This window comes from Suillus discolor, assembly GCF_016758755.1.
Source record: "Suillus discolor strain FC423 chromosome Unknown F5147scaffold_16, whole genome shotgun sequence".
Lineage (NCBI taxonomy): Eukaryota > Fungi > Basidiomycota > Agaricomycetes > Boletales > Suillaceae > Suillus > Suillus discolor.
In genome coordinates, this window is record NW_024541263.1 from 169,718 (window position 1) to 194,049 (window position 24,332).

The 24,332-nt window shown below is 49.5% G+C and overlaps 6 protein-coding genes across 6 annotated transcripts; 2 read left to right on the top strand and 4 right to left on the bottom strand.

Moving 5' to 3' along the window:
* Nucleotides 1-135: 135 nt before the first annotated feature.
* F5147DRAFT_609380 (uncharacterized protein) lies at nucleotides 136-2,381 on the top strand. Its single transcript, XM_041432407.1, has 8 exons — nucleotides 136-531; nucleotides 618-756; nucleotides 838-937; nucleotides 990-1,108; nucleotides 1,185-1,305; nucleotides 1,365-1,998; nucleotides 2,050-2,184; nucleotides 2,243-2,381. The coding sequence occupies exons 1-8, from the start codon at nucleotides 406-408 to the stop codon at nucleotides 2,285-2,287; spliced, it is 1,419 nt and encodes a 472-aa protein (XP_041295003.1). The 5' UTR covers nucleotides 136-405; the 3' UTR covers nucleotides 2,288-2,381.
* Nucleotides 2,382-2,449: 68 nt separating this feature from the next.
* Nucleotides 2,450-7,327, bottom strand: F5147DRAFT_84637 (uncharacterized protein). Its single transcript, XM_041444436.1, has 5 exons — nucleotides 7,294-7,327; nucleotides 7,072-7,239; nucleotides 3,566-7,024; nucleotides 3,366-3,508; nucleotides 2,450-3,317 (listed from the first exon to the last, which is right to left on the bottom strand). Exons 2-5 carry the CDS (start codon nucleotides 7,148-7,150, stop codon nucleotides 2,634-2,636), a joined length of 4,365 nt encoding a protein of 1,454 aa, XP_041295004.1. The 5' UTR covers nucleotides 7,151-7,239; nucleotides 7,294-7,327; the 3' UTR covers nucleotides 2,450-2,633.
* Nucleotides 7,328-7,979, bottom strand: F5147DRAFT_84609 (uncharacterized protein). The gene is made up of 2 exons (XM_041444435.1): nucleotides 7,558-7,979; nucleotides 7,328-7,435 (listed from the first exon to the last, which is right to left on the bottom strand). Exon 1 carries the CDS (start codon nucleotides 7,898-7,900, stop codon nucleotides 7,574-7,576), a length of 327 nt encoding a protein of 108 aa, XP_041295005.1. The 5' UTR covers nucleotides 7,901-7,979; the 3' UTR covers nucleotides 7,328-7,435; nucleotides 7,558-7,573.
* A 970-nt stretch (nucleotides 7,980-8,949) lies between these two features.
* On the top strand, nucleotides 8,950-13,772 carry F5147DRAFT_684928 (hydantoinase; the record flags this gene model as incomplete). The annotated part of the gene is made up of 21 exons (XM_041436647.1): nucleotides 8,950-8,959; nucleotides 9,227-9,272; nucleotides 9,328-9,499; nucleotides 9,555-9,681; nucleotides 9,740-9,852; nucleotides 9,902-10,224; nucleotides 10,291-10,396; nucleotides 10,457-10,476; nucleotides 10,538-10,621; nucleotides 10,679-10,817; nucleotides 10,852-11,085; nucleotides 11,139-11,759; nucleotides 11,906-11,965; nucleotides 12,016-12,072; nucleotides 12,125-12,142; nucleotides 12,193-12,285; nucleotides 12,335-12,402; nucleotides 12,467-12,688; nucleotides 12,739-12,913; nucleotides 12,967-13,139; nucleotides 13,198-13,772. 21 exons carry the CDS (start codon nucleotides 8,950-8,952, stop codon nucleotides 13,277-13,279), a joined length of 2,943 nt encoding a protein of 980 aa, XP_041295006.1. The 3' UTR covers nucleotides 13,280-13,772.
* Nucleotides 13,773-14,142: 370 nt separating this feature from the next.
* F5147DRAFT_744634 (major facilitator superfamily domain-containing protein) lies at nucleotides 14,143-15,767 on the bottom strand (the record flags this gene model as incomplete). Its single annotated transcript, XM_041439690.1, has 3 exons — nucleotides 14,143-14,988; nucleotides 15,042-15,455; nucleotides 15,516-15,767. 3 exons carry the CDS (start codon nucleotides 15,765-15,767, stop codon nucleotides 14,143-14,145), a joined length of 1,512 nt encoding a protein of 503 aa, XP_041295007.1.
* Nucleotides 15,768-20,353: 4,586 nt separating this feature from the next.
* F5147DRAFT_684950 (Sec23/Sec24 trunk domain-containing protein) lies at nucleotides 20,354-24,101 on the bottom strand. The gene is made up of 17 exons (XM_041436648.1): nucleotides 23,964-24,101; nucleotides 23,784-23,933; nucleotides 23,582-23,607; nucleotides 23,340-23,514; nucleotides 23,139-23,286; nucleotides 22,891-23,098; nucleotides 22,742-22,839; nucleotides 22,583-22,688; nucleotides 22,301-22,532; nucleotides 22,097-22,246; nucleotides 21,760-22,044; nucleotides 21,588-21,706; nucleotides 21,465-21,537; nucleotides 21,190-21,408; nucleotides 21,033-21,136; nucleotides 20,783-20,980; nucleotides 20,354-20,655 (listed from the first exon to the last, which is right to left on the bottom strand). Exons 1-17 carry the CDS (start codon nucleotides 24,043-24,045, stop codon nucleotides 20,599-20,601), a joined length of 2,430 nt encoding a protein of 809 aa, XP_041295008.1. The 5' UTR covers nucleotides 24,046-24,101; the 3' UTR covers nucleotides 20,354-20,598.
* Between the last annotated feature and the right edge of the window lie 231 nt (nucleotides 24,102-24,332).

The following is a 24,332-nucleotide window of genomic DNA, read 5'->3' on the forward strand; positions in this document are numbered from 1 at the left end:
GGTGGCATGGATATTGAATGGTGAACGTTCTGAACGATACTATCCCTCCCGGCTGAGTCGTCGCCCGTCAAGTAACGCTTTTGTCACAGTTGGTCACAGCTGCCATTTCTAAGCCCGCTCAGCAATGCCTTAACTTAGAACAATTACTAGTGCTGCTCGATCACTTGGTAGCAGTGCCATTCCGACATTTTACGACGAATAATCATTGGTGGTTCATTCATCTGCTTTGAATTTGCGTTCCCTAGTTGACTGCTGAATTATTTACACTCGCCTCATCGTTGGCATATGATAACCTTGGTCGAGTCCCCGCCGGCGAAGTACTAATAATATACCTAGTCTTAACAGGAAAATTTGAGCGGATTCAATCACTACACAGCCTACCTCATTTATCTACCATTGGTGACCATGGATCAAGTTGTACCAGGAGTCTGGATTGGAGATCTCCAGAGCGCTTTGGATATCAAGGGATTGAAGGAGAGAAACATCTTCAGCATCGTAACAGCGATGCGGGGCAAAGTTACCATTAATGCGGTGCGTACCACTGGCGCTTCAAGTCCTTTGCTCTAGTATATGTACGAAAGAGGATCCGAGGCAGATGCTGATACAGATACCTCTAGACAATTAACAAGTACCAAATCAACATTGACGATAGTGCAAATGAAGATGTCCTCGTGCACTTTTTGCCGTCAATATCATTTATCCAGAACGAGCTCGACAAGGGTCGTGGTGTACTCGTACACTGCATGGCTGGAATCAGTACGTTCAAGCTTAGCCCACTAACATCATCCTTTCTTCCGCTAGTCTGCTTGCGGATCAATTTTTAACATCCGATCACAGGCAGGAGCGCAACAATCGTCGCAGCATACCTCATGTTTTCGCTGAAGCTTGACCCGGAAAGCGCTGTAGACATGATAAGGAGGGTGAGGCCCATCGTTGAGTAAGTTCCTTTATCTCGTTCCTAAATTACCCAGATAAGGATGCTTCTGCAGGCCAAATGAGGGATTTATGGAACAACTGAAGGTGTTTCACCGAGCGTCATACAAGTTCACGCGGCGTGATAAGGCAACCCGCATGTTCTACCTGGAACGAACAGTGGAGGATGTTATGAGTAAGTCTGCCTTCTGCATTGCCCATGATAATCAATGCTTCACACTCAAGATCAGTGCTGATCGATTGAATCATAGATGGAGATGGGACGATTCCAGAGAATGCAATGTTTGCCAAGCATCCCCGAACACCATCTGATTCTGTACCCAACACACCGATGATCGTGCCAAGCCGTCGAATACGATGCAAGATGTGCAGGTAAGTCATCAGATTATGTCACGTTCCCAGTGCCAATCCATACACTCCACCTTTCGTAGGCAAGAGCTAGCGACCCGCGAGCACATGCTCGATCACGGGCAACTAGGCCCACCGACTCCCGCTCTGCCCTCACTATCGCCTGCCACGTCGAGGCGCCCGTCTGCAAATGACCGCGGCACGTCCTCGCGGCGACCGTCCATGAGCCTCGGCGCGCGGGCGCTGATGGAATCGTTCTCAATGTCATCGCTTTCAATGTCAGCACTCTCAATGTCAGCACTCGACACGGAGGATGATCACGAGTCAGATGATCTCAAGAATGGGCACACGGGCGATTTGCCTCCCCTTAGAGTTGACGTGAAGTCCTCGCGATCACTCTCAATGTCAATGGAAGGCCTTGGGAAGGACCTATCAGATACACTCGATGCATCTGTCGCCACCGATGAAGGCCCATCAACAGGGACGGCCACACAATCCGAGACGGTGCGTGTGCTGTCGCCTGTACAAGATAGCCAGGATACATCGAAGACTGGCGGACCGCCGCAGCCTCCGTTAGACCTGGCAGCTGAGTTGCATTCTCATCCGAAACTCGCGGCGCTGCGCACGCCTCCGTCGTTGAGTATGACGGGGATAAAATCGGTGGTTAGTCCACCGATCCTCATGAACCCCAAGTGTTCTGGGTATTTTGTCGAACCGGCAAGTATTTCTTTGTCTGTCGTCGATCCACAACTAATCATGACCTTACAGATGAAATGGATGGAACCTTTTCTAGAGAGTGCCCAATTAGCAGGGAAGATTATTTGCCCGAAATGCAGTGCTAAGCTCGGCAACTATGACTGGGCTGGCGTATGCTGCAGCTGCAATAGAGAATGGGTGACACCGGTACGTTGCATTTACTTCCAACTTTTCGCTCTTCGTACACAAACTCACTACATGCCAGGGTTTTTGTATACACCGATCTAAAGTCGACGAAGTAGTGGTTTGAGCAGCCACGGACCAGATACAACTTACTATACACGAGATTTGATCATTTGAACTTACTCAGTGAATGATGGATCATATTGAATTGAATAAAGGAGTGTGGTATGTTAGATAGCATTCCGGTGAGATACAAGGAGCGGTTCGGTTCTCAGGAGTATTGGGTAACTTTGCAAAAAAAAAAGAAATAATGCATACACGAACGAAAAAAAAGTGACAAAATATAAGGGATTTATATCATGATATAGCGAAGACCATTATCAGGGAGGATAGGCTGCGAGAAAGCGAGACATTGTGCGCGAAAAGCAGAGATAGACAAGGCAAAAGCGAGGAAACGGGCGTTGTTCGCCCGACTACCGATCACCAACAGCGTTAGGTACAGTCTTTGTAGATCGACGAGAGCCAAAGCGAAGCTTCCCATCGTCCCCTCGGCCCCATGAAAACAAGCCGCCCGCATCATGAGAGTGTGTACTCCCCGTTCGTGATCGAAGCGACCACGCAGGAGACACTGGCCGTGCGGGAGCGCCAACTTCAAGGAGGTGGTCACCATTGTGGGTGTGGTGGTGATGACCAGAGTGACCGACAGTATGACGTCCATCACAACAGGCGCGCACATTTTCCAAGCCTTCGAACCCGTCGTCCGACTGAGATTGGCCATGGAGTTCAAACTCAAGGTCGTCATCGTCATGGCCATGACCCATTACTCGTTCGAAGGACTTCGCAGGGCTGTAAGGGCTCTCGGGCGCTGCCCATCGGAGGTATTCTGCGGCTGGCGTTCCAGATCTTTTACCTACAGACCCTCGAACAGAGATCTGTGATCTACTCCGGCTGCCCCGCGGCGTGGTGTTGAAGGTACCACCGTTCTGGCTGCTGTGGCCACTTCGTTGACTTTTGGGACTTGTATCAATCAAATGACGGTGATCATCATCTGTGAGCTCTGCGCTTTGAGACATGGGACTCATGGCGGCCGTATTTTCATTCTGACTGACTGAGGGTGTTATCGGAGGGCTGGGACGAGCAAGCAGGTATTTCAAAGCCTAGACAGATGTAAGCGTTCACCCAAAAGTAATATGAGAACGACGAACATTGAGCCAAATGTCATGGCGCTCCTTGGTAGGAGCAGTGATCTTCATTTCTCTCTGAGCTGTGGATATCACGACGCTGTACTGGTATAAACCAGGAGGCATGGGATTGGGATCTAAAACAGAGCGAACACCTTCGATATAAGCTGTGGCCACACAAACCATCAATTCAACGTCAGAGAATATCACATCAATTCACTCACCGCTCTTAGCACTCGATTCTGAGACGTTTGATGATCCAGGGTCAGCAGAGCTCCAGTACAAAGTCTTGGTATACGGATGCACCCAGAAGAACCGCTTGTGTCTCTTCTCTCCATAGCCTTTGCCAATGGTGCGCCGGGTATATTTGTACAAGAACTCGCCGATCATGGTCTGGGTAATCGCATGGATGACAGCAGGATCTGTGGACATACTATGTCTGTTATCGTTGGACTGTTCGACATTCTTGCCAGGGTTGATGGGGACGCTGACACCGGGTGCGCGGTTTAAGAAGACATTGTGGTCCGAAGACATGGACGACCGTGGTGAAAGCGCGCTTCTATCCGATGCCAGGGATGTGCTCGACATCTGACTCCTTTGTTGCTCGCGCACGCCCCATGATGGTAAGCCAGACGGTGGAACTGAGTTTTGTGCATACGCCGCAGCATTGGCAGCAGACCGGAAGCTGCTTGTGGATGGCGGCTGCCGTAAATTTGATTGAGGCGGGGGCATGCTCGAGCCATGCTGCCTTGGACCATAAGCACTCCCCCTGCCATGTACAGAGAGCATTGTGCCAAAAGTCGGTGTGGTGGCGCGCTGTACGAGTTCTGGAGGTGGGGGGGAGGATGGACGAGGTGGCGGCGCGTCCGATGTCGATGACGTAGTAGCTATTCTCCGTTCCGGGATAAAAGGGGGTGGTGGCATAGTGCCGGATGGAGGCGGTTGGCGAGGTGGGGGCGGCAAGGCCATCATAGGGGGACGAGTTTTGTCTACAATAGAGGGCACAACAGAGGCGGTCCTTGAACGACGAGTTCCATCGTCAGCGCCAGAAGAGACTGCAGACTCAACTGACTGCCGATGGTCTGTATTAGAGGTAATAGAGCGAATGATGCCGAAGCTTGTGGTACTGAGACTAGAGTCACGATTAGGTGAGGGGGAAGGAGGAGCAGGTGCTGCAATGGCAGGTGCAGGAACAAACTGGAACTGTTGTACTGCTGCGCCCACTCGGAAGAGAGCGGGGGACACAGGGGCAGAAGGTGCGGGGGTGGGAGTCGGGGTCACAGATGACGCAGAGGTGTCTTGCCAACTTGCAATAACGGGTGAAGCAGTAAATGTATCCGTTTGAACAGACATTTCCTTCAGCTCTGGCTTAGAGGGCTCGGCTACCATCTTGGCCACTTCGACTGCCTTCAAGACTTCAACTGGTTGTCGGACCTCCTTGATGACTTCCACAGGTACTTCTTTGATGATTTCGATTGGAACCTCCTTGATAACCTCCTTGATGATCTCGATCTCCTTGATGACCTCTACCGGGACCTCTTTGATGACCTCCACCTCCCTGATGACTTCAACAGGCACCTCGACTTCCTTGATGACTTCCACCTCTTTGATGACTTCTACCTCTTTGATGACTTCTACCTCTTTGATAACTTCTACCTCTCTGATGACTTCCACTTCCTTGATAACCTCGATGACCTTCGGCTCTTCAACGCTATCCATACCAACGCCCTTCTCCTCATAGGTAGCTGTGTCACGATAGAGGAACTCCCGATGTTGTGTCGTAGACGATACTGACGACCGCCTTGAGTTTCCAAGCGCCTTGACACTCTCGTCATCACTCTCCGAAAAGTCGTTGTCTGTCATCGTCAACACAGAGTGGAAGTCCTCCCGTGACTCTGTAGCAAGACTCCCCCGCGCGTCGTGGTAATCGTCCACATCTGTGTCTGTTTCTATACCGGTCTCCGTCGCTCCGTCGTCCATATCAACATCGATGTCACTCTCCTCCTCAGAGGAGAAACCACCCGGAATGGGCCGCCGGCCGTTAGCTTCACCGGGGATGCCACCGCGTAGGGTGTTGTCGCCCTCTGATGAACGAGAGAAATCAGACTGCGTAAGCGTCGTACGCCTCATCGAGCTCCGTGCGACGAAAACGCGATCGGGGGGCTGCATTTGGTAGAAGCTTGCGCGGGCTGCAACAGGAGAAGTAGGCTCGTGCTGCACAGCTGTTTCCATATGCACCACAAAGAACTCGTCAGTCTGGCACGACATTTCAGAAGTGGTGGGAGATGCTGGTACAGGTTCAAGGGCTTGCTCGACTTGCACACCCGTGTCATTCGCTGGGGAAGAGGGCGACGGTACGAGCACCGTCACGTCCTCGAAGTCGGTCTGACATGCCATTTCAGCGGTGACCTTGACTTCAACATCTTCAGCAACAGACGTAATACCGAGCTCTGCAGATAAAGCCTCAGGTTCCCCAACAAGGGACGCCGGTCTGGCCTCCTGGAAAGCAGCACCGCCACGAGCGCGTCTTGGTGGGGCTCCACCACGCCCAACGCCGCGAGGGGAGGAGCGAGCCAGCAGGGAATGGCGAAGCGGGCTAGATTGGCTTGGGAATGCGCTGTAGGACGCAGACTTGCGGAGGACATTTGCAAACACTGGGTCCATACCATCAACGCTTGTTCGCTTTGAGGAAGGAGAAGGTAAGGGGTCAAGGTTTTGCTCTTCCGGCTCGCCCTCTGCGTTACCCTCGTCGGAAAGAATATCATCGGCGAAGTCGGGGAGAAGCGGTATGGGTGGTGGAGGAGAGGCATTGTAATCAGATGTAGTACTGGGGCTTTGCGCTGCCATACCGAGCCTGGTAACAAGAGAAGACCTTCCTCTGCCTCTCCTGCCTCTGGCTCTGCCACCACCGGAACGGTATGGTGTCAGCCGGCGAGGATGTTTAGTCTCAGTCTCGTCATCGTCATTCGTCTCATCTTCTGGAGGCTCGTTTTCAGCATGTACATACCCAGAGGAAGACTCTAGTTTGCGCTTATATTCCATTCGCATCTCCTTCTCGCGATGCAAACTGCCCTTGAGGGTGCTGATCTGCCTCTGGGCGTGGGCAAGCCGCTGCTGAAGGGCCTCGATCTCGTTATTGGGGTGGTTGCTCGCATGGAATGGGCGTGATGGTGACGGGTCAGGGGAAATGTCTACAAGATCTTCGAATGCGTCAGGCTGGAACACAGCCGAACTGTCCATTTTCCGCCTGTTGTTGGTACTGGCTGTGGTAAAGACATCATCATCCTCTGCAGCAGGGGTCGAGTACTCTTTATCCTGGCTTGCACCAGGCGTGAGTGGACTCCCGAATCGTGGACCGAGGCGACGGCTTGATTTCTCTACCTCCGCCCTCAGTACATCAAGCGCGGACTGCAAGTCTGACTTGTCGCGCTGTAAACCCGCAGCATGCTTACGCGCCTGCGCCACGTCTGTCTCGTGCTTAGCTTTCATATCATCGTATGCAGTTTGGACACGCTGTAATTCGTTTTTGTACTGGTCTGCTGCTTCTCGAGTGTTGTTGAGCTGTTTCGTAACCCGCTTGTGCTCGCCTTCGATGCGCACGATTGTGGACTGCGAGTCTGAATACTGGGTACGGACTTCTTGGAGAGTAACTTCGAGGTTCCAGTTTTCTTCTTTGAACTTGTCTGCGCCAAGTAAGTTTCACGAGGTAAAGGAATACTAGAAGACCTACCTGAGCTCTGTTCTTGCGATCGAAGCGCGGTACGTAGAGACTCGACGGTCTTTTCAAGGTCATCCTTCTCCTCCTTCATGTCTTGGATGGCCTTGTCACGCTCGCCGAGAAGGCTCTGGAGCCGTCGCACTTCGGTAAGCAGTCCGCTTCCGATCTCGAACGCAAATTCTGAAGAAACAGTGAGCCGTGAAAGCAAAAGCAAACAGAATGAGAGAAACTTGCCGACATCGTCTGCTCGATGGGCAGCATTTTTGGCACGACGAGACTGGGCAGCAGATGAAGCTGAGGCTTTGGAGCGCTCAGGCTCCTCTCGAGGAAGATCGTTGATTGGTAGGGTCGGAGATGATTGCTGGGTAGGAGGACGCTGAAAATAAGTAGATTACACGTTAGTGCATGATGCATTATGTATTTCATAGGCGAGGCAGGGTGCATGTGGCATTGACCAACGATAGGCGCTTGTCTGGAATTTTGAATTGAAGGACTCACTTTTTGGCCAAAAGCACTAGATAGCTGGGCGTTCTCTGCGTCCCAAGCAGCAATAGGTCTCTGCTAGTTCGCGATAGCGTTCGCGCGCGTCAGTATCTAGTTCCTCGTCTTCTGTACGTTCTGCATCAAATTCCTGGAGTTGTCTTATCTTCTCTTCGAGCTCTATCTGCTGTGCAAGAACCCGCTGACCGAGAGTTCCAGCCTGCTGTAGTTGCTTTTCCTTGTTATCGAGGAGCAGTTGGAGCCGAAACTTGCGTTGGCCTGCGGAAGAAAAGGCTGGTGCCGAGAAATCTGGCATGTTTGATAGGACTTCTGCTAGACCGTCATCTGATAGACTGGCCATGCCTGCGCAGGCCGTCGACGATCAAAATGGTGCAATGTCTTGATGAATGAACGTTGGTCTCAAGAAACGCGACGCGGGCTTGGCCGCCAAAACCAACATGTGCTAATCGAACTAACTCGTATCGAATTGGAATATATATCACACGGGTCTTTACTCGGTTTATGATTTCGTGATTTAATTGATGTGTCGGCGTTACTCGTAGTTTTCGGTTAAGCTTCGCGATGTTCTCACTGACCCTCCAAGAGGCTTCGGGTCAACCTGCTAAATGCTTGCACTTCACCCGAATCAGCATTGACTGCTATCAATCCAATTCTCTGATCCATCACAGGCTGCAGCATCGACTTAATCACAATATTTGGTTAGCTGTAATTGTCCCCTCTTACTCCGCCGTTCGTCCTAAAATGAATGCAAATGACACCGTTATGTAGCTGAGAGTTCCTCGTCGCTGTTTGCACGTCTCTCGATGCCCTCCCCTTCCAGCTACTTTCATATCGGTGGGCCAGATTCCATTTCTATAATTACTTTTAGAGCTGGACAAACAACAGGGTCTAGTTTACGATACTGTTCGGGCGGAACACGAAGTTCGCTGGTTCCGACAACCTCCCTCAATATGTGCATAAAGCAGCTGCAACATGTGGACAGACAATGACCTATTGCTGTTTGACAGCCGGAGGGCGCATGCGGCGGTGACACGATATCCAGGCAGAGCGCCCTCAATGCCATTCAAAGGTATTTCGCCCGACCAAGTATCGTAATAAGCGGGGCCCTTTTGTTAGTCCAGTTCCACAGGTGAATCTAGAAGCGGTAAGGCGAAAAAAAAACTAGTCTGCATCGACATGAAAGCTAGTAGCTGTAAGACCCGAATTGCGAGTACTGCACCCGAGGAATATCCGAACCAATAATAGCAAGCAGTCATCTGATATTCACGTGAACCGTTTGTCATAGTCGTTGGCCCGGGTGAGTTCTTTCTTTCTGTGGTAGCGCATGTGTTATCTGGTGCGGTTGACCGATACGATTGTAATGATCACACAAATTCCAGATTTCACTCAATGTCTTTATGTAGGCGGGTTCGATGACCTGGCGGTGCTGGTCAGGAAAATCATTCATGCGCAATCGCCCAAGCTATTGTTGAAGTAACACGACTACTTATAGCTCCTACTTAGCGCTCGATACGAATCGAACCTCGATTTCGCTTATCTGTTAATTTGGTTATGCCCAAAGCACCACGGTTGCTTCGGTCCCCATCTTGGTTATCCTTATCATAGCCACCTACCTTTTGTCTGTCTAAGACGATACCAGCAGTCCTTCGACCATAAATGAGTTCAGTCCACCCCATCCTACGCTTAGGTGTTGACGTAGGAGGAACAAATACGTGCGTACCTGATTTGAATATGCATGACTCCGCGGACTCGACAATCGTTCACCAGCGATGCAGTTCTCCTCGATCTGTCAGAGGGTTCGCGAAGAGGGCAGGTTCTTGCATCAGCAAAACACCTCACTACAGCGGACGTTACTTTGGGAATCCAAAACGCCATCGAGTCCGTGTTGACACGAGCTCAGAGCAAGTCCAACATTCAAGCGCTTTGTATCGGCACGACAGTAAGATTCGCTTCGTACACGCACCAACTTGCGTCCTGATTCGCGTACATCCTAGCACTTTGTAAATGCATTGGTAGAAAGAGATCCTCGGCGTTTGGACAGAGTCGCGGTCATTCGCCTGTGTGGCCCTTTTACGCATGGAACACCGCCATTCGTAGGCTTTCCGCACGAGCTGCGAGATCGTGAGTTGCTGCTGTGGAACGTGCGATGACGTCCTATACTGACATCCACTTCCTGCAGTACTCGAAGGTCCCCACTTCCTGCTCTCAGGAGGCCTGCAAATTGACGGAAGTGAGATTGCTTCTGTTGTCGTTGCGCAAGTCGAATCCGCCTGCGACGAAATCAACCGCCAGGTACGGAAGCGATGATGGGCACGTTGGATGCGGCTGAGATGATTTCCAGGGCATACATGCAGTCGTCGTGTCCTCGGTGTTCGCTCCCATCGACTTTGAGATCCAACAGGAGGAAACAGTCGCAGCGATTGTACGCAAGCGCATTCCAGGAATGGACGTCGTATGCTCCAAGGACGTTGCCGCCATCGGGCTGCTGGAGCGCGAAAACGCATCTATCCTGAATGCTGCATTATTGCGATACGCCAAGAAGACGGTAATAGGTTTCGAGAAGGCAGCCAAGGCACTCGAGCTGAAGTGCTCCGTTTTCATCACGAGCAATGATGGCACCTTGCTCAGCTGCGCACAAGCTGCGCGTCTTCCTATTCGAACCTTGTGCGTGTTTCTCTCGAAGAGGTCTCGATGACAAGGGTTCTCATAATCTGATAATTTTCCTCGAAGTTCGTCCGGCCCAACGAATTCCATGCGCGGCGCCGCATTCTTGGCCGCACTGGAGTCAGGCATCTCAAAGCAATCCGCATTAGTAGTTGATATTGGTGGCACAACGGTGTGTCGCTGAGACAACCTTCAGCTTCGTGGCAACAGGCTCACTGTTGTCTTATTCTAGACAGACATCGGAATGTTGCTGTTCGTGAACAAAGCTTAGAGGTTTTAGCAACCATGCTAATTTTGCTTGACAACCCATTAGACCTAGTGGGTTCCCTCGCCAAGCCGCCGCTCATCACGAGTTCTGTGGGGTTTTATTGAACTTCTCCATGCCACATGTTACCAGGTGCTGGTGTTGACAGTGTGTTAAGCATTCATAGCAAATTGATTATCTATGCTCTAGTATTGGCCTTGGCGGGGGTTCCGTTGTCCGAGAGGACCCAGTCACAAAGAAGGTCACTGTTGGTCCTAATTCTGTAGGCCATCGGATCACCTCTGAATCTCTAGTGTTTGGTGGCTCCACACTGACCGCTACCGACGTGGTTGTTGCAGCAGGTCGCGCTTCAAACATTGGAGACGAAAGTCCTTGTTTCCGGAATTGGGCAGTCGATCATCGAAGGCGCTCAAAGTGCTATCAAGAAGATGCTCCAGAACTACCTTGATGCCATGAAAACATCTTCCCAATATATCCCAGTCTACCTGGTCGGCGGAGGGTCCATCCTTGCTCCAGATGTTCTTGCGGGCATCAGCCGGGTTCACAGATTCCCTCACTTCGACGTCGCGAATGCTGTTGGCGCTGCCATTGCCCAGGTAATGAAGAAATGACCTTCTCCTCCCCATTGATACTCAATCTCGATCTGAAGATATCAGGCATCATTGATTCCTTCGAAGACACATCCACAAGAACCATCGTACAAGTTCGCGCTGATGTCGAAGCCAGGGCTATCGCTCGAGCAATCGCTTCCGGAGCAGATCCGCACCGTGTCGCCATAGTGGAAAGCGAGGTCATTCCGATCGCCTATACCAGCGGCCGTTGCCGTTTTTATGTCAAGGCTGCCGGAGACTGGAGTGGCGTCGCTAGTCCAAGTTGGCTAGAGGTCGATGATCCTCTGCACGTTGAAGCTTCTACCGGGGAGACCGCCTCCCGGCCACAAATGGTAGCATCCGCCGCCGCCTCTGCCGTTGTGGCGCCGGTCATGCGTTCTGCGAGTGACATCTTGGAGTACGAGCCAAGGATAGAAAAGAGAGAATGGCTCTTGTCCGAGGTTGATCTGGAGTGGATTGCAGATGGCTGCTATGTATTGGGATGCGGCGGTGGCGGGTCTCCCTTGCATACTTTCCTGGAGCTGAGAGAACTCGTACGGTCAGGTGAAACAATCCGAGTGATTGACTTTTCGTCACTTACATCCAATGCACTGGTTGGATGGGGTGGAGGCATGGGTAGCCCAGAGGTGTCTTCTGAGAGACTACTTGGCAACGAGTTGGTGTTTCCGCTGCATAAATGAAAGGTGATACCTGATTGTTTTGGTCATTAGGTATCAAGAGGCTAGTGCGGAGCTGTGGTCCTTGATAGGGGTAATGTAATCTTCGCTGGTCCGACTATTGTAGTGCTCTAACGATATACTTCTAGATTGCGAAACCAGAAGCGCTTTGTGCGATAGAGATCGGGGGCGCGAACGGTATGATCAACGTATGATGTTTCAGTTCGTCGAGCGAAGACAAATATTGACATTGCTGTAGATGATTCTGGGATCGACGAAATACACCGATATACCATGCATAGATGGGGACTTCATGGTATGTAGCAACAAGCAGGTAGTTCGTTGTCTAAATCATCACCTATGTACAGGGCCGTGCATACCCCACCGTGAGCAGTATCATTCTTGGATGTGTGGTCCGAATTTACGGTTTTGAAAGTGGCATCAAACCACGGCCAATGTCTACGACTTTAGCGGCACTGGGGTCAAGATGCTCCCGAGCGCTATATCCAGTGGAGATGGGAACGTTATGGTATCTGTCCCTCTCACGTTTTCAGTCAAAATCGACGAACTATCTACAGTTTATGACAAAGGCCAAACGTGACATTGACGTCGATGCTTCCTTACGAGCGGCATGTGTTGAAATGGGGTGAGTGGTGACATGTGTCGCGAGTACTATGCGTGATGATTATGTGGTGCCTCGTGTTCATTAGGACACACGTAGGACAGGCCAGCTGCCCTCTGAAAGCCGATTATGTGGATAATGCTATGATTAAGAACACAATATCGTTAAGCTGGCGCATCGGACGAGCTATCGCATTGGCTCGCAAACAATCAAGTTTGTCTCGGATTGGATCAATTCTTGTTGACGCCGTAGGTGGCTCCAGCTCTGCAAGAGTGTTGTTCATGGGCAAGATCACCGATGTGAGAAGACGGTCAGTTTTTTTTCGATCTCATGTTACGCAGCACCATTGATTTGTGACAGTGTCTACAAAGGTCATACGATTGGAGAAGTTGTTATCACCGCGTTAACCGTGGATGATGATGTTGATGACGACGATCCTGATTGTCCCATGGAGCGCTTCACCGGAACACTCATCATTCCATTCAAGAATGAGAATCTGTATGCAGAACATACCGCGGATAATGCAATAACAACTGTGAGAGTATATTCCTTTACTCCCGAGTCCGTGCTAAAAGTATCAACGTGTAGATGGTCGCGACTGTGCCTGATCTAATCACCGTGCTTGACGCTCAAAATGGGGCTGCTCTCGGCACGCCTCAATATAAATATGGGTTGCGGGTTCTCGTGCTCGGGATCACCGCGGCTCCCCAGTGGACCGGTTCTGAACGTGGCCTTGCTCTCGGAGGCCCAAGTGCGTTTGGGTGTGTACCGTGATTGTTCTCATACAGCTATTCGCCATAATTGAAACCATGTGCATAGATTCACACATATTCCGTACAAGCCACTGGGCAAGTACACACAGCCTCGGTCTGTGATCGAAGAGTATTCCCGTAATGGTTGACTTCCCGTCGAATTAGGCAGCTGGATCTGGGGTAGTAAAGCCTCTTGGCCATTCCGTGCCCTTCTAACATGCCAGAGGCTACCTGCATGCTACTGTTCTCGATCGAGCTGTCACTAAACAGAACTATTCGTATCCGTCTGTTGAATGCAGAAGGCGTTCACCCCGGAGAGCCATTTATGGCAGTTGTGTGTAACTGATCACTCGGTCTTTGGGATTTCAGTTTCAAGTCTCCAGGGTCGAAAACACAGCACACGCGCGTGTCCGCTTTTCATTCAGCAAATCGCAATTGCAAAGGGATTTATGCGTGCCGTAACTTCTATAACTAAGCACTGGATATCTGAGGCGCCAGTTCTATAATGCATTTTCGATGCGATCTCCGGGTTTACCGTGCGTGATGCGCAATCCACTCACCCTTCCAGCGGGACGCAGATCCGATCTCCCCCCAGTTTCTGGTCTCGGAACCAGCTATTCCAAAAAATCGTTCAAGTTTTAGCCCTTGACGGCCTTGACTCATAAGCAAGTCATTTGGGGTGACGGCGGTTTACGCCAGTCCCCCGATATAGTAAAACAAAAGACGCTTGTAGCGACTGCAAATGCTATCTAGAACATTAAATAGATCATACAGGGCATACATAATTATTCTACCCATCATATCATTATGTCCGTGAGGTAGCTAAGCAAGGCGTCAATGCTACTTGTCAAGCCAACGGAATTATATCAGTGATGGGATATATTCCCGTGAAATGAAGCAAGAGCAAAAACAAAACAAAAACAAAAGACAGAATATGCAAGATGCGATGCGTGTTTGGGTCAAAAGTATGCGTCAATAAGGTATGCAGAGAGTAAGCATCCACGTGTGATGGTCAAGCTTCCTCGTTCTTTTGTTTTGCTGCTATCCGTTTCCGTTTCCACGCTGGGATGAAGTCCACGTTACATAGCAAGGCCACTGCTATAGCGTAGATAACGCCAAAACAGATAGCCGGTATCGTCCCGAAGTGATAGGCTTTGACGAGTGCGGCAAGGATCTGACTCTCGTACTCGGGATATGCGGCATGATTGTCCGCAAGCTCAAGACCTTGGTTCACCAACGAGTCTGGAAGTTTTCCGCGGAGCGATTCCGTAAAACTAGTCTCATATATTGCCGTGAGGAGTGCAGTGGCAAATGTACCACCCAATGTCCGTAGAAAAGACAAGAACCCGCTGATTCCTGCAATTTGATGGGGTTTGACAGACATGGGTCCAACGACGAGGGAAGGTTGGTAGAGCAGGCCGGACGCAATGCCCGTGATAATGGAAAAGCCGATGGTTGTCACTGCAGGTGTGTACTGTCCCACCATCAACATTAAACCACTACCCAGCGCATATAAAACGCCGCCTGCTACACCAATAAGGCGCACTTGCCCCGTGTGCGCGAGGATGTTAGCCCCTGCAACAGAAGAGATGCCGAGAGTGAGGATGAGGCCGAACATCTGCAGCCCGGACTGAATGAGGCTGGAACCTTTGATATCGATGAAGTAACGGGGAAGGAAGAAGACGGAACCGAAGTAGCCAGCTCCAGTGAGAAAATTGATCAAACAAGTAATGGGGATATTCGGTATGCTGAAAAGCCGAATATCAACAACGGGGTGTTCGGCTACCTTGAGCTCGTAGAAAACAAAGACAGGTATAAGGAGACCTCCAATGATGAAGAGAGCAATGATAGGTGCCGACTAGAAAATGCAGTTTATGTAAGTACGAAATGGCTATGAAAACATGTACCTACATTCCAAGGGAACAACTTGTTTCCCATCTCAATGGCAATACATATCATGCTCGAGACCGCAATGGCAAGTATAGAACCAATGTAATCCACTTCTCCTAGTTGTGCAAGTAACCCGATGCGTTGTTTCCGATGAGGAACAGGGTATCGGACGCATGTTGTTCCAATGACCAGCGTGACCGCAATGAGCATGAGAGTGATCCAGAATATCCATCTCCAATTTGTGTCAACGGAGAGGACCGCGCCCAGCACGGGCCCAATTGCTAGACCGATTGCAGAGGCACAATTGAAAAATCCCAACCACAGACCTCGTGAGTCCGCCGTTGTCAGATCCAAAACAATGATCACGCCAACAGATTGTCTTCCAGCGGCACCTATACCCTGAAGAAGGCGAGCACCAATCAATGAATTCATACTCTGAAATGCGTGGGTACGTCAGAAATCCCCATGGACACACTAGACCAAATGGGAACGTACCGTGGCCAGCCCACACCACACGGTTCCAGCACCAAAAATAAGCATTGTACCATTGAACACTTGGGCACGCCCAAAGATGTCAGCGAACCTGCCAAGAAGAGTTTGTGTGACGGTAAAGCCCAACAAGTACGATGTTGCAATCCAGTTTTGGTTAGCGAGGTCGTCGAAGTCAGCTGCGATGATATGCATGGCAGTGGTAGCGGTGGTCTCGTTGAAGTAAGCAGTGAAGTTGCCAATCCATAAACTCGCCATGATCAGAAAAAAGTGGGTACGAGTGACGACCACAGCGGGCTGTTGTTGCTGTGGGCATTCAAGTGTCTCCTGCTGGCAAGTTTCCAGTGACTGTTTGTGAAGAGACTCAGGTAAGGAGACTATGGGCATCTTGTCTTCGCCCATGATGATGCTGTTGTTCATGGTCGCGCATCGCGATAGAGTAAGAGTTGGCGATGAGGTCATGGGGGCCGGGAGCTAGTGATGAATGAGAAAAAGCTAATGTATTAGTAGGGCGAACATCAAGGCGGTTCAAGGTATCAGCACGCGAGAATTGGAAGCGCAACCCTCGAAAGTCTGGAAGTCTGGGAATGTCAGAAGGATACGTGACTGAAGCTGACTGAATGAGGTTGCACTTTGAGGAAATACGGCGCTACTTGAACCCATCGGCGACTTGATGTACACACACGAGCACCGTTCCCTGCACACGGATCCGCGGGGACGAGGGACAGATCCCGAAACACTATGTGCGGAAACTCGGCGAGAGTTACTTCAGGCACTTATTTCCGAAGATACAGACGGTTAAGGCCTCTGGGGCCAAATTCATGAGTAAAAAAGGAGGTGACGATTACAGAAGTACTAGCCAGGAAACTCTGAGGAACGGAGCGCAAACGGAGCGTCCGGAGAAGACGTATTGTGACCAAAATTGATTTTAGCCTAATTCTTGACCCCATCTAGTGTTAACCGTCCGCGGAAATCATGTGCCCCTCATCTGCGGAACGGGTGTGAGATCTTATATTATATTATAGATAGCATGGGGACATGGAAACGCACTGCACATGCCCGAAAAAACGGATGCTTTGAGTTGCACAGTCAATTGGCCGGCCAGAGATATGCAGATTTTTAATGGGCTGCAACTGCTTAATGCCACGCCATACGCCGGTTGGGTCTCTGCTGCCAGATCGGCGACAACAGATTCGTTGACTAGTATCGATATCGCTTGTTGTGATTCAGATTCACTGAGAAGAAAGAAGGGCAAGGTTCAGAAGTTACTAGCTTGGAAATTGTGCTGTTTACTCAATGTTTACTCCACCGAAACCGGACATCGCAGTTTGAACGGCTCGGCAAATAGTCCATAGAACAGCACAAGATTACTATCCGACCGCGAGCCTCGAGGAAGGCAGGTGTATGAAAAATGAGGTGAGCGGAGTGATATAATATAATAAAGGTCTAGCTGATGAGTCAATCGATTGTGCCTTTCCATCATGCTGTAAACTGTTGTCGAGTCGGTGTCCAACCCTGAATTCTAGATCTGCCATTCTTCCATTCTTCTTGGGGCTCTCGAGTCTCGATACCACTGTCCTTCTCTTCGCTCGCATTGACATATTTTCTCTCCGCCAAACACATGGGACGTGACAACCCAGTCATTTTAAGTTCTAGTGACTCCGTGGGTTCTGATTGGTTATAGATCATTTAGACTCGTGAACTGGCTGTACTACTGGCCGCCGGAGAACGCGAATGGTGTGCACCGCGGTTTGCCGGCCACCAAGACAAACTTTACTTGCACGCGTTCACGCTGTTTCAAACGAAAATTTCTCTTCACTGTGCGTCGTGAATGCTTGGTCAATACGTTGAAATCTATGACGTTTATTGATCGATCTGTGGCAGCCCTTCAAGCTCCACGTGTAAGCTCCTGAAGATCCCCCTGTGGCCTAGCTGCTGTGCGTAGCAGTCACAGTGTTGTTACTAACCCGTTATGCATTATAATCGGTTAAGTAATTAGTAAAATGAATCTGAGGGTAAGTTATTTGGCTTAATGGTGGGGCTTCAATCACTATCATTGTTCCGTTCGATCCTCTGCTATTGTCCCGGCCTCCAAACTGCCCTGAGGAGTAGGGAAAGTCCTTGTCATCAGCATGATGAGCACGGGCAGGATGTCGACAACGATGACAATGAGGAGTACACATTGATATCTGAGACAGGCCCTTCAGAAGGCGGCAGGCTGCGATGAATTTGTTGCTTCTTCGGTCAGAAGATAATGTTTCGCATCCACCACATGCTCAACTGGTCGGTTGTGGTTCGATTCATGGGACGAGTTTGGGTTCCAGAACGTGAAAGAAAGTGGCGCTTTGTTCTACGAACTAATGTCGTGCCTACGTGAGGGTGAAGAGAGTACGGGGGTGTTAGCATTAAGCATGGAAAGTACTGGATCACTCGAAGTAATTAACTATTATTTAACCTGTTAACCTATAGTGGTTAGGACGCTTCGCAACGGGCTAAACTTTGCATTTTTACACCATTCAATACTATTATTAGCAGCCCAGCTTCGCGGGACGCGCACCCCTGGCCGCCCCCATAGTTTTTGTAACTTGGTGAATGGCCGTCCGATAAGTTCAAACAGCAAAGCTACAGGATACGGATGAGCCTAGCCTCACACTTCGGATTGAAGCCAGCCAATTGCAGCGTGGAGGATAGCCAATCAAAATGTTGGCTTGTCCCCTGTGAAAAAGCAGACGAGTACTATTTTAGACAACAGATTACTAAATTAGGATGACCCTAGGGCTTATGGACCCTGATTGGCCCTAGAAGTCGGAATAAGAGCTTCAAAGTTGTCGTTGTCCTCCTGTGTGGGAATGATCATTCTACTCAATTGTATCACGGGATAGTATGTAACAACACTAGGTGCGTACGTTTATGCGTGCATGATTCGTGATGCCGCGGGTAAACGAACCTTTGTGACATGTCACGGTGTATCCCTCAGCCTCCGCGGGTGTTTTACTCAGATGATCATTAAATCTTTTTGGCCGCGAGGCTCTTCCATTACGCAGCCTTGGTTCCTTGAGGCTCAAGCGCTGAGCTCCAGGCCATCACCTGCTGTCAGTGTCATATCTCCCGCCACCTTGCAGTGCCGTCACCAGAAATGGCAACGTGTTGCGTTGGACCAGTTCCGGATCTCACAATAACGATGTATTGCTCGATGAGCGGCCAAGCTGCAGATCATATTGTGCGTGTCTCTCGATCGCTTCATGTTGTTTCCTGGTGTTCCAAGGGCATTCTTATTGCAGAATAAAGAGCAGTAGTGTCTGTGCCGGCGACCGCAATTTCAGCTTCTTGCCATGGGGTAAACTTGACTTGTGAAGCCGATCAGAGCGGGTCCCTCCCAATCTACAAAGTCACGGTCTTTCGGACCTCTTAAATAAGCTTTTCCCTTTGCAATGCTGGTTCTTACGCCTATATTTAGTTCCAGGGGCTAAACGGTCTTTGCAGCTGTTGTTAGATTTTCAACTGGTTCCCCGCGGATTCATTCGGTCACTCAGCCACTGGTTGCCCCTAACCCATGTGCATCATCTTGTCGTGTTCATGTGCTTGACGGCGATATCGATCAACCTTGATCAATGCCTTGTCTTCCGATTATTAGCAACATGATTTAATAGCCACATTCACCTCACGTGTACGAAGGGAATGAAAGCGGCCCACCGGATGTGCCGTTATTCTTGTGCACCCAACAAGTCGTCGGTGATCTCGATGGGATATATATAATCACAGCTCAGGGTATGCGACGGGTGAGAAGTTATCTGATTAGTGAGCCACAATATACGTATCATTGCCACATCAGCTTGACAAGCGCCCATTAAGTTATTACTATTGTCCACATGATTCATGATGGCACTCATCTTGGTGGCACTAGGACGTAGCTATAGTAAGCCATGTCCTTCGAAGTTTCGGCACTACTCTATTATTAGCAACACGGATCACCGTTATCCTGGCTAGCAGAAATTGAATATAACAACATCACTGATCTGGTTGAACATTTTATCAGGAAAAACGTATTTAGCACATGATGGTGCTGAGTTCTGCCGGATTTCAGTAATCTGGACTCTGGAGGACAAACATTACATACTCATTCGGTGGGTTCATTGTAATACCTGTCACGCAATAAATTTAACCTTGCATGGTGCTGCGTAGATCTATGGAACCTGTATTCTGCCTCTCAGAATGCATTAAAAAGAAGAACCGCCAACGAGAGATTACTCAGATTGCGGCCCTGCAGCTCGCACGAGCTCACTGGGACCGATCGTATTGACGGTGAACTGATAAAGCTGATTGTCGTAACCGGGCTTTCCCGAACTGGCGAGATGCAATGAACGACGATGCATGGCTAGATGAAACGAAATATTAATTTTGATCCATCAGATTTCAGATAAGACTCACAGTACGGCAAGATATCCACATCGATTATACGACTCCGGATTTCGGCTTGGTGCCCAACAGTCGGCATGATGTGGTCACTTTCTCGCACAAGATCTATGCAACGTAGTACATGTTGGTACTTAAGAGTTGTAGATCTCAGAGGTGGGAGTCGGCCTTGCGTGCCGTTAGAGATACCACATGGACAGAACATGCCAAAGATCTGGAACAAATGGATTTCTGTCTCGTGGAGATTTATTGAGTCCGCAATCAACAACCGGCATCTCACTCAGCCTGGCAGCTTTCTTGAATCACATCTCCAAATGGGCAGCCACCATGCCGCGCAACTACGCCATAAATACGTCTATCAACACGTTCTGGCACTGCTTTACTTATCGGCCCCTTCAGAATACGCCATTGAGGGTTGGGCTCTTTACTTGCCCATATGCACAAGCGGCTGGACTGACCGACGAATTACGCTGTGTGTAGTAGCAGCACCACATGGGAATCATGGGAGCTCTCCTGTCACATGCTGAAACGCTACTTCAAGAACATTTAAGCATACATAGGCTGATAGGAGAATCGAAGCGAAGCATAGAAAAAACAGTTAATTTAACTATATAAAATCGCGGGAATGTAAGATGATGCCAAGTGTTTGTGAGAGTGCTAGTGATACGGCGTGGTGTTACCATGGAGATCCTCGCAGGCTTGGTCCTCCAGATAACTGCTCGCCGTTTGTGAGCTATCCAAAGAAAGTGAGTCTAGAGGAAGAAGGAGAAGATGATGTACAATACCACAGCATTAATCTGCTTATGAATCAAACACAAAACTAAGTTGCCAATCAGCAAGGTACGACAAGCAGCTCACACATGAAACTCACAGTCCAAATATGACATGGCAGCATTATTCTGGTCTTCGACAAGCATGTCACTAAACTCAATTTCCGTCCCATCCATATTTTGGCGAACGAGAAGCATTTTCGGAGTGCGACCTCGCTGAGCGTGGCGATGCGTGAGTATATTCCTAACCTGAGCAGACAATCGAGTGTGAAGAACTGGGAGCTGGATCTGTAATAACGAAGATCAAAGAAAGGTCATTTTGGCCAACCTGGGCACTAACGATATTCGGATCCAGAGTTAGGAGGTCGTCGACACCAAATAGGTCAAGAAGTAATTGCGGGGACACACTGGAGCCGACCCAAAATATCATGAGATCTTCGTTATCTGATGGAAGGACATAGGTAAGGAAGCTATACCGAAAGAAGTGCGGCACAAACCTATTAGATAGACGCCGTGTGCTTCCATGTAGGTGTGGCTGTCCCGCATCAGTGACGGAAAAGACATCTGACCTGTTGTGGGGTCTGGAAGCGCTGTGTCGTCTGCCAAGTCGTGAAGCGCAAGAAGGCGGGGATAGAGATGCTGCATTGTTGCGCGCACGCTCATAGATAGGATCCTCTGAGCATGATAGTTGCGCACGTCCGCAGACACATTACGACCTGCAAAAGTATGTTGATCAACGAAAGCAAGAAATGACCGAACCACAATAGCACACCTTTGAGGGGTTTGCACTTCATGATCGCTAGGGTGTATACAGGCAGAGCTCGAAATGCTTCAGGTATAATTAGCTGCGAAGCTTGTTAATGAAAGGGACGGAGATGATATCTATCGGACTCGCCTGAGAGACAGCGGTAGCAGCCGCACAATTCCGCCGATAGCCGAGTAATAACGACGAACATCTATCAGTCAGCTCTTCTCGAATGTGAGCCATTCGTCGTGAAGTCAGTTTTGACATCGCTGGAATGAATGTGAGGAAAATTAAAGGTGGCAAAAAGAAGGTAAAATCGGACATTCCCTTGCCAGATGACACACTACGGCATCCATATCAGCATACCTAAAAACGTTGGCGGCCAAGTCTGCCACTTCCAGGGCAAGGTTACATGTTCGGACACGGCGTTGACCATCTGGTGTCGTATGGAGCACAGCGCACTGCAAGAATGCATACTCTCGAGCATCCAACTTCCGTGAGTGCTCGATATGCACGGATATAGCTTTGTCGGAGTCAAGAATTCCAATGTCCAAGTCCGATACGGAACGTTCATGGAAATTTCCATAATAATTTGATATTCGCAGGCCTGCACAACTTCGTGACTTCTTCGGGGAAGATATTGATGAATAAAGACTTACCATTGGAACATCGCACGCGCAATAAGCAATTGTATACTGTCGTGCGAGTTAGTAAACGCCGTAGTTGGGAAGTCAAAACGTGTTGATCTCGTGCAGGATTAAACCTAGGATGGAAAAACAGTTCGCCGCCAGTGGTAGAGGATACAATGCCTGTGCAGATGCTTAGCAATGAGAGCACTGGCAGCATGAAAAAGAAAGACGTGCCGATAGATCCAATATCGATAGGTTTGCTCATCCCAAGGAACATACTGACGCCAATACCCTCCTCTGAGCACTCCTCAGCAATGTCTCTCCATGTCTGATGACGAGGGAGGAACATAGTTCGCTCTTTTTCCGTGCCATATAATGACGCCTGATCATGTAGTGGTTCAAGAGCACCGGGTCCAATTACAGGTAAGACACTCTGGAAAGCAATGATGTGGCCCCCTCGGCCTGCCTGCACAAGCATGCTTTAGCTAGATCACGTGATTATTGACTGGGACGTACGAGCGAAGCTAGCCCAGCAAGCAGCGCTCCCCCAAGCGCTGCATTATCAATGACGGTATCTAGATAACGTTCTGGTAATGCCTTAAGTAGACCTTCGATGGCGGTTCTTGAGAAGGGAATGAGAGTGACTTGAAAATAAAGGTAATAAAGGTTCCTGACCTGGATTTCCAGGGATCTACAAACAAGCCCTCACGCAAAGGAACAAATACTTCCTCTAAGTCGGAAACCACAATCATGCTTGCCAATGACGAGGCTGGCTAGAATTTGTCTATATCAACTTGACGCAATGATGCGAGTTGTACGCTTACAGACAGATCATAGAAGTGTAGAGAGGTGTCATATGTCAGAATCGCAAGCTGAGAATCTTTTGGGAAGGACGGCTCTGGCAAAGTTCCGTCAAGGGAGGTACTGCCGTAGAGCATATCTCGCAGAACATCACAAGTAGCCTTAAGAAAGCCCGATCGTATGGCTTCCAGCGAGACGTCAAACGCAAAAAAACAGTTCAGGGGATTTAGGCTCGCGTGCTTGAGAGGAAGGAGGGTCGATAGAGAAATACGATGAATTCATCTTCGGCAGAGGTGGAGGCGCCCAATATTCTTTTCCTGAGACCACGAAGTCAACAGTCCCCTTGTTCAATTCAGGGCGATTTGGAAGATCTATTCGCATAAGATTTGCGTCCAAATTGCAAAAATAATCCGGCAACACTGGAAACCAAAACTAAGATACCAGTCACTTTAAAGGTCACACCATGCCATACCTTGAGTTTCGTGACCGCAAAGATTACACTTCCATTTCCATCCGCCGGCAGTCCATGCACACCATGGGTTAATGTACCCTCTGCACTCCTTGCACCGAGGGGGACCTGAATCACCGCAGTCCACGACTGGGATAGGCTCTTCGCGAGGATCAAGATCTGCAAATGGCTGGAAACACTGCCGTAAGGGGAATATCGCACTCTTTTGCCAGATGAGAGGAGCTTGGAAGGTTCCACGTTGATACTCTCACGTGTTTCGGGCTTGAGTTTCCTGTAACAGAAGATTCGCTCAATGACCTCGGAGCAAGATTCGAAGCCGAGGTAACAAATTGCCAATGTCTGCAGTAAGACCAGCATGGCATGCAATTGCGTGAGGTGTTGTCTACTGTCCCACCACACATAGCACCTAGCCCGAACGTTACATTCCTGGGAGGAAATAAGGCTTACCTTGGTCAAACGCTGTGAAGTCGGATGTTGATAGTGGTGGATTGTTCCCAGGTAACGTCATGAATGAATTTCCTTCCCATTTCTCCTTGTCCGATTCTATCATGTCTATCGGAGATGGCATCTGACTTGGGTCGATCCGAGGTCGCAACCCTGTGGAAGTAAGTGTCAACCAGAGATCACAAAGTGAAGAGGCAGCTGGCGTTCCTTTGTAAGGTTCCCCAGCACTGTGCGGCGGTTGTGGTATGTGTCTGTTTGCATGCATGTAGATTACCACACTGACAAGTGTAATAGTAGTTGCTGTTGGAAACTGTTGTTTGGCAAAGGCTTTAGATCCAAACAAACAAACTTGAAATTGATTTGCAACGCTTCAAGCGATTCATTCAGTTTGCAGGCATGGCCACTCCGCAAGTTACCTCCGTTCTGCCCATCACAACAGATACGCAATTACCACAATCTTCATCTGCTACACTCAGTGAAGATATAACACCAAATGGCACTTCCATTTATCCTCAATCTCATACACGGTCCCCTCCGAGTCCATTGACTGCC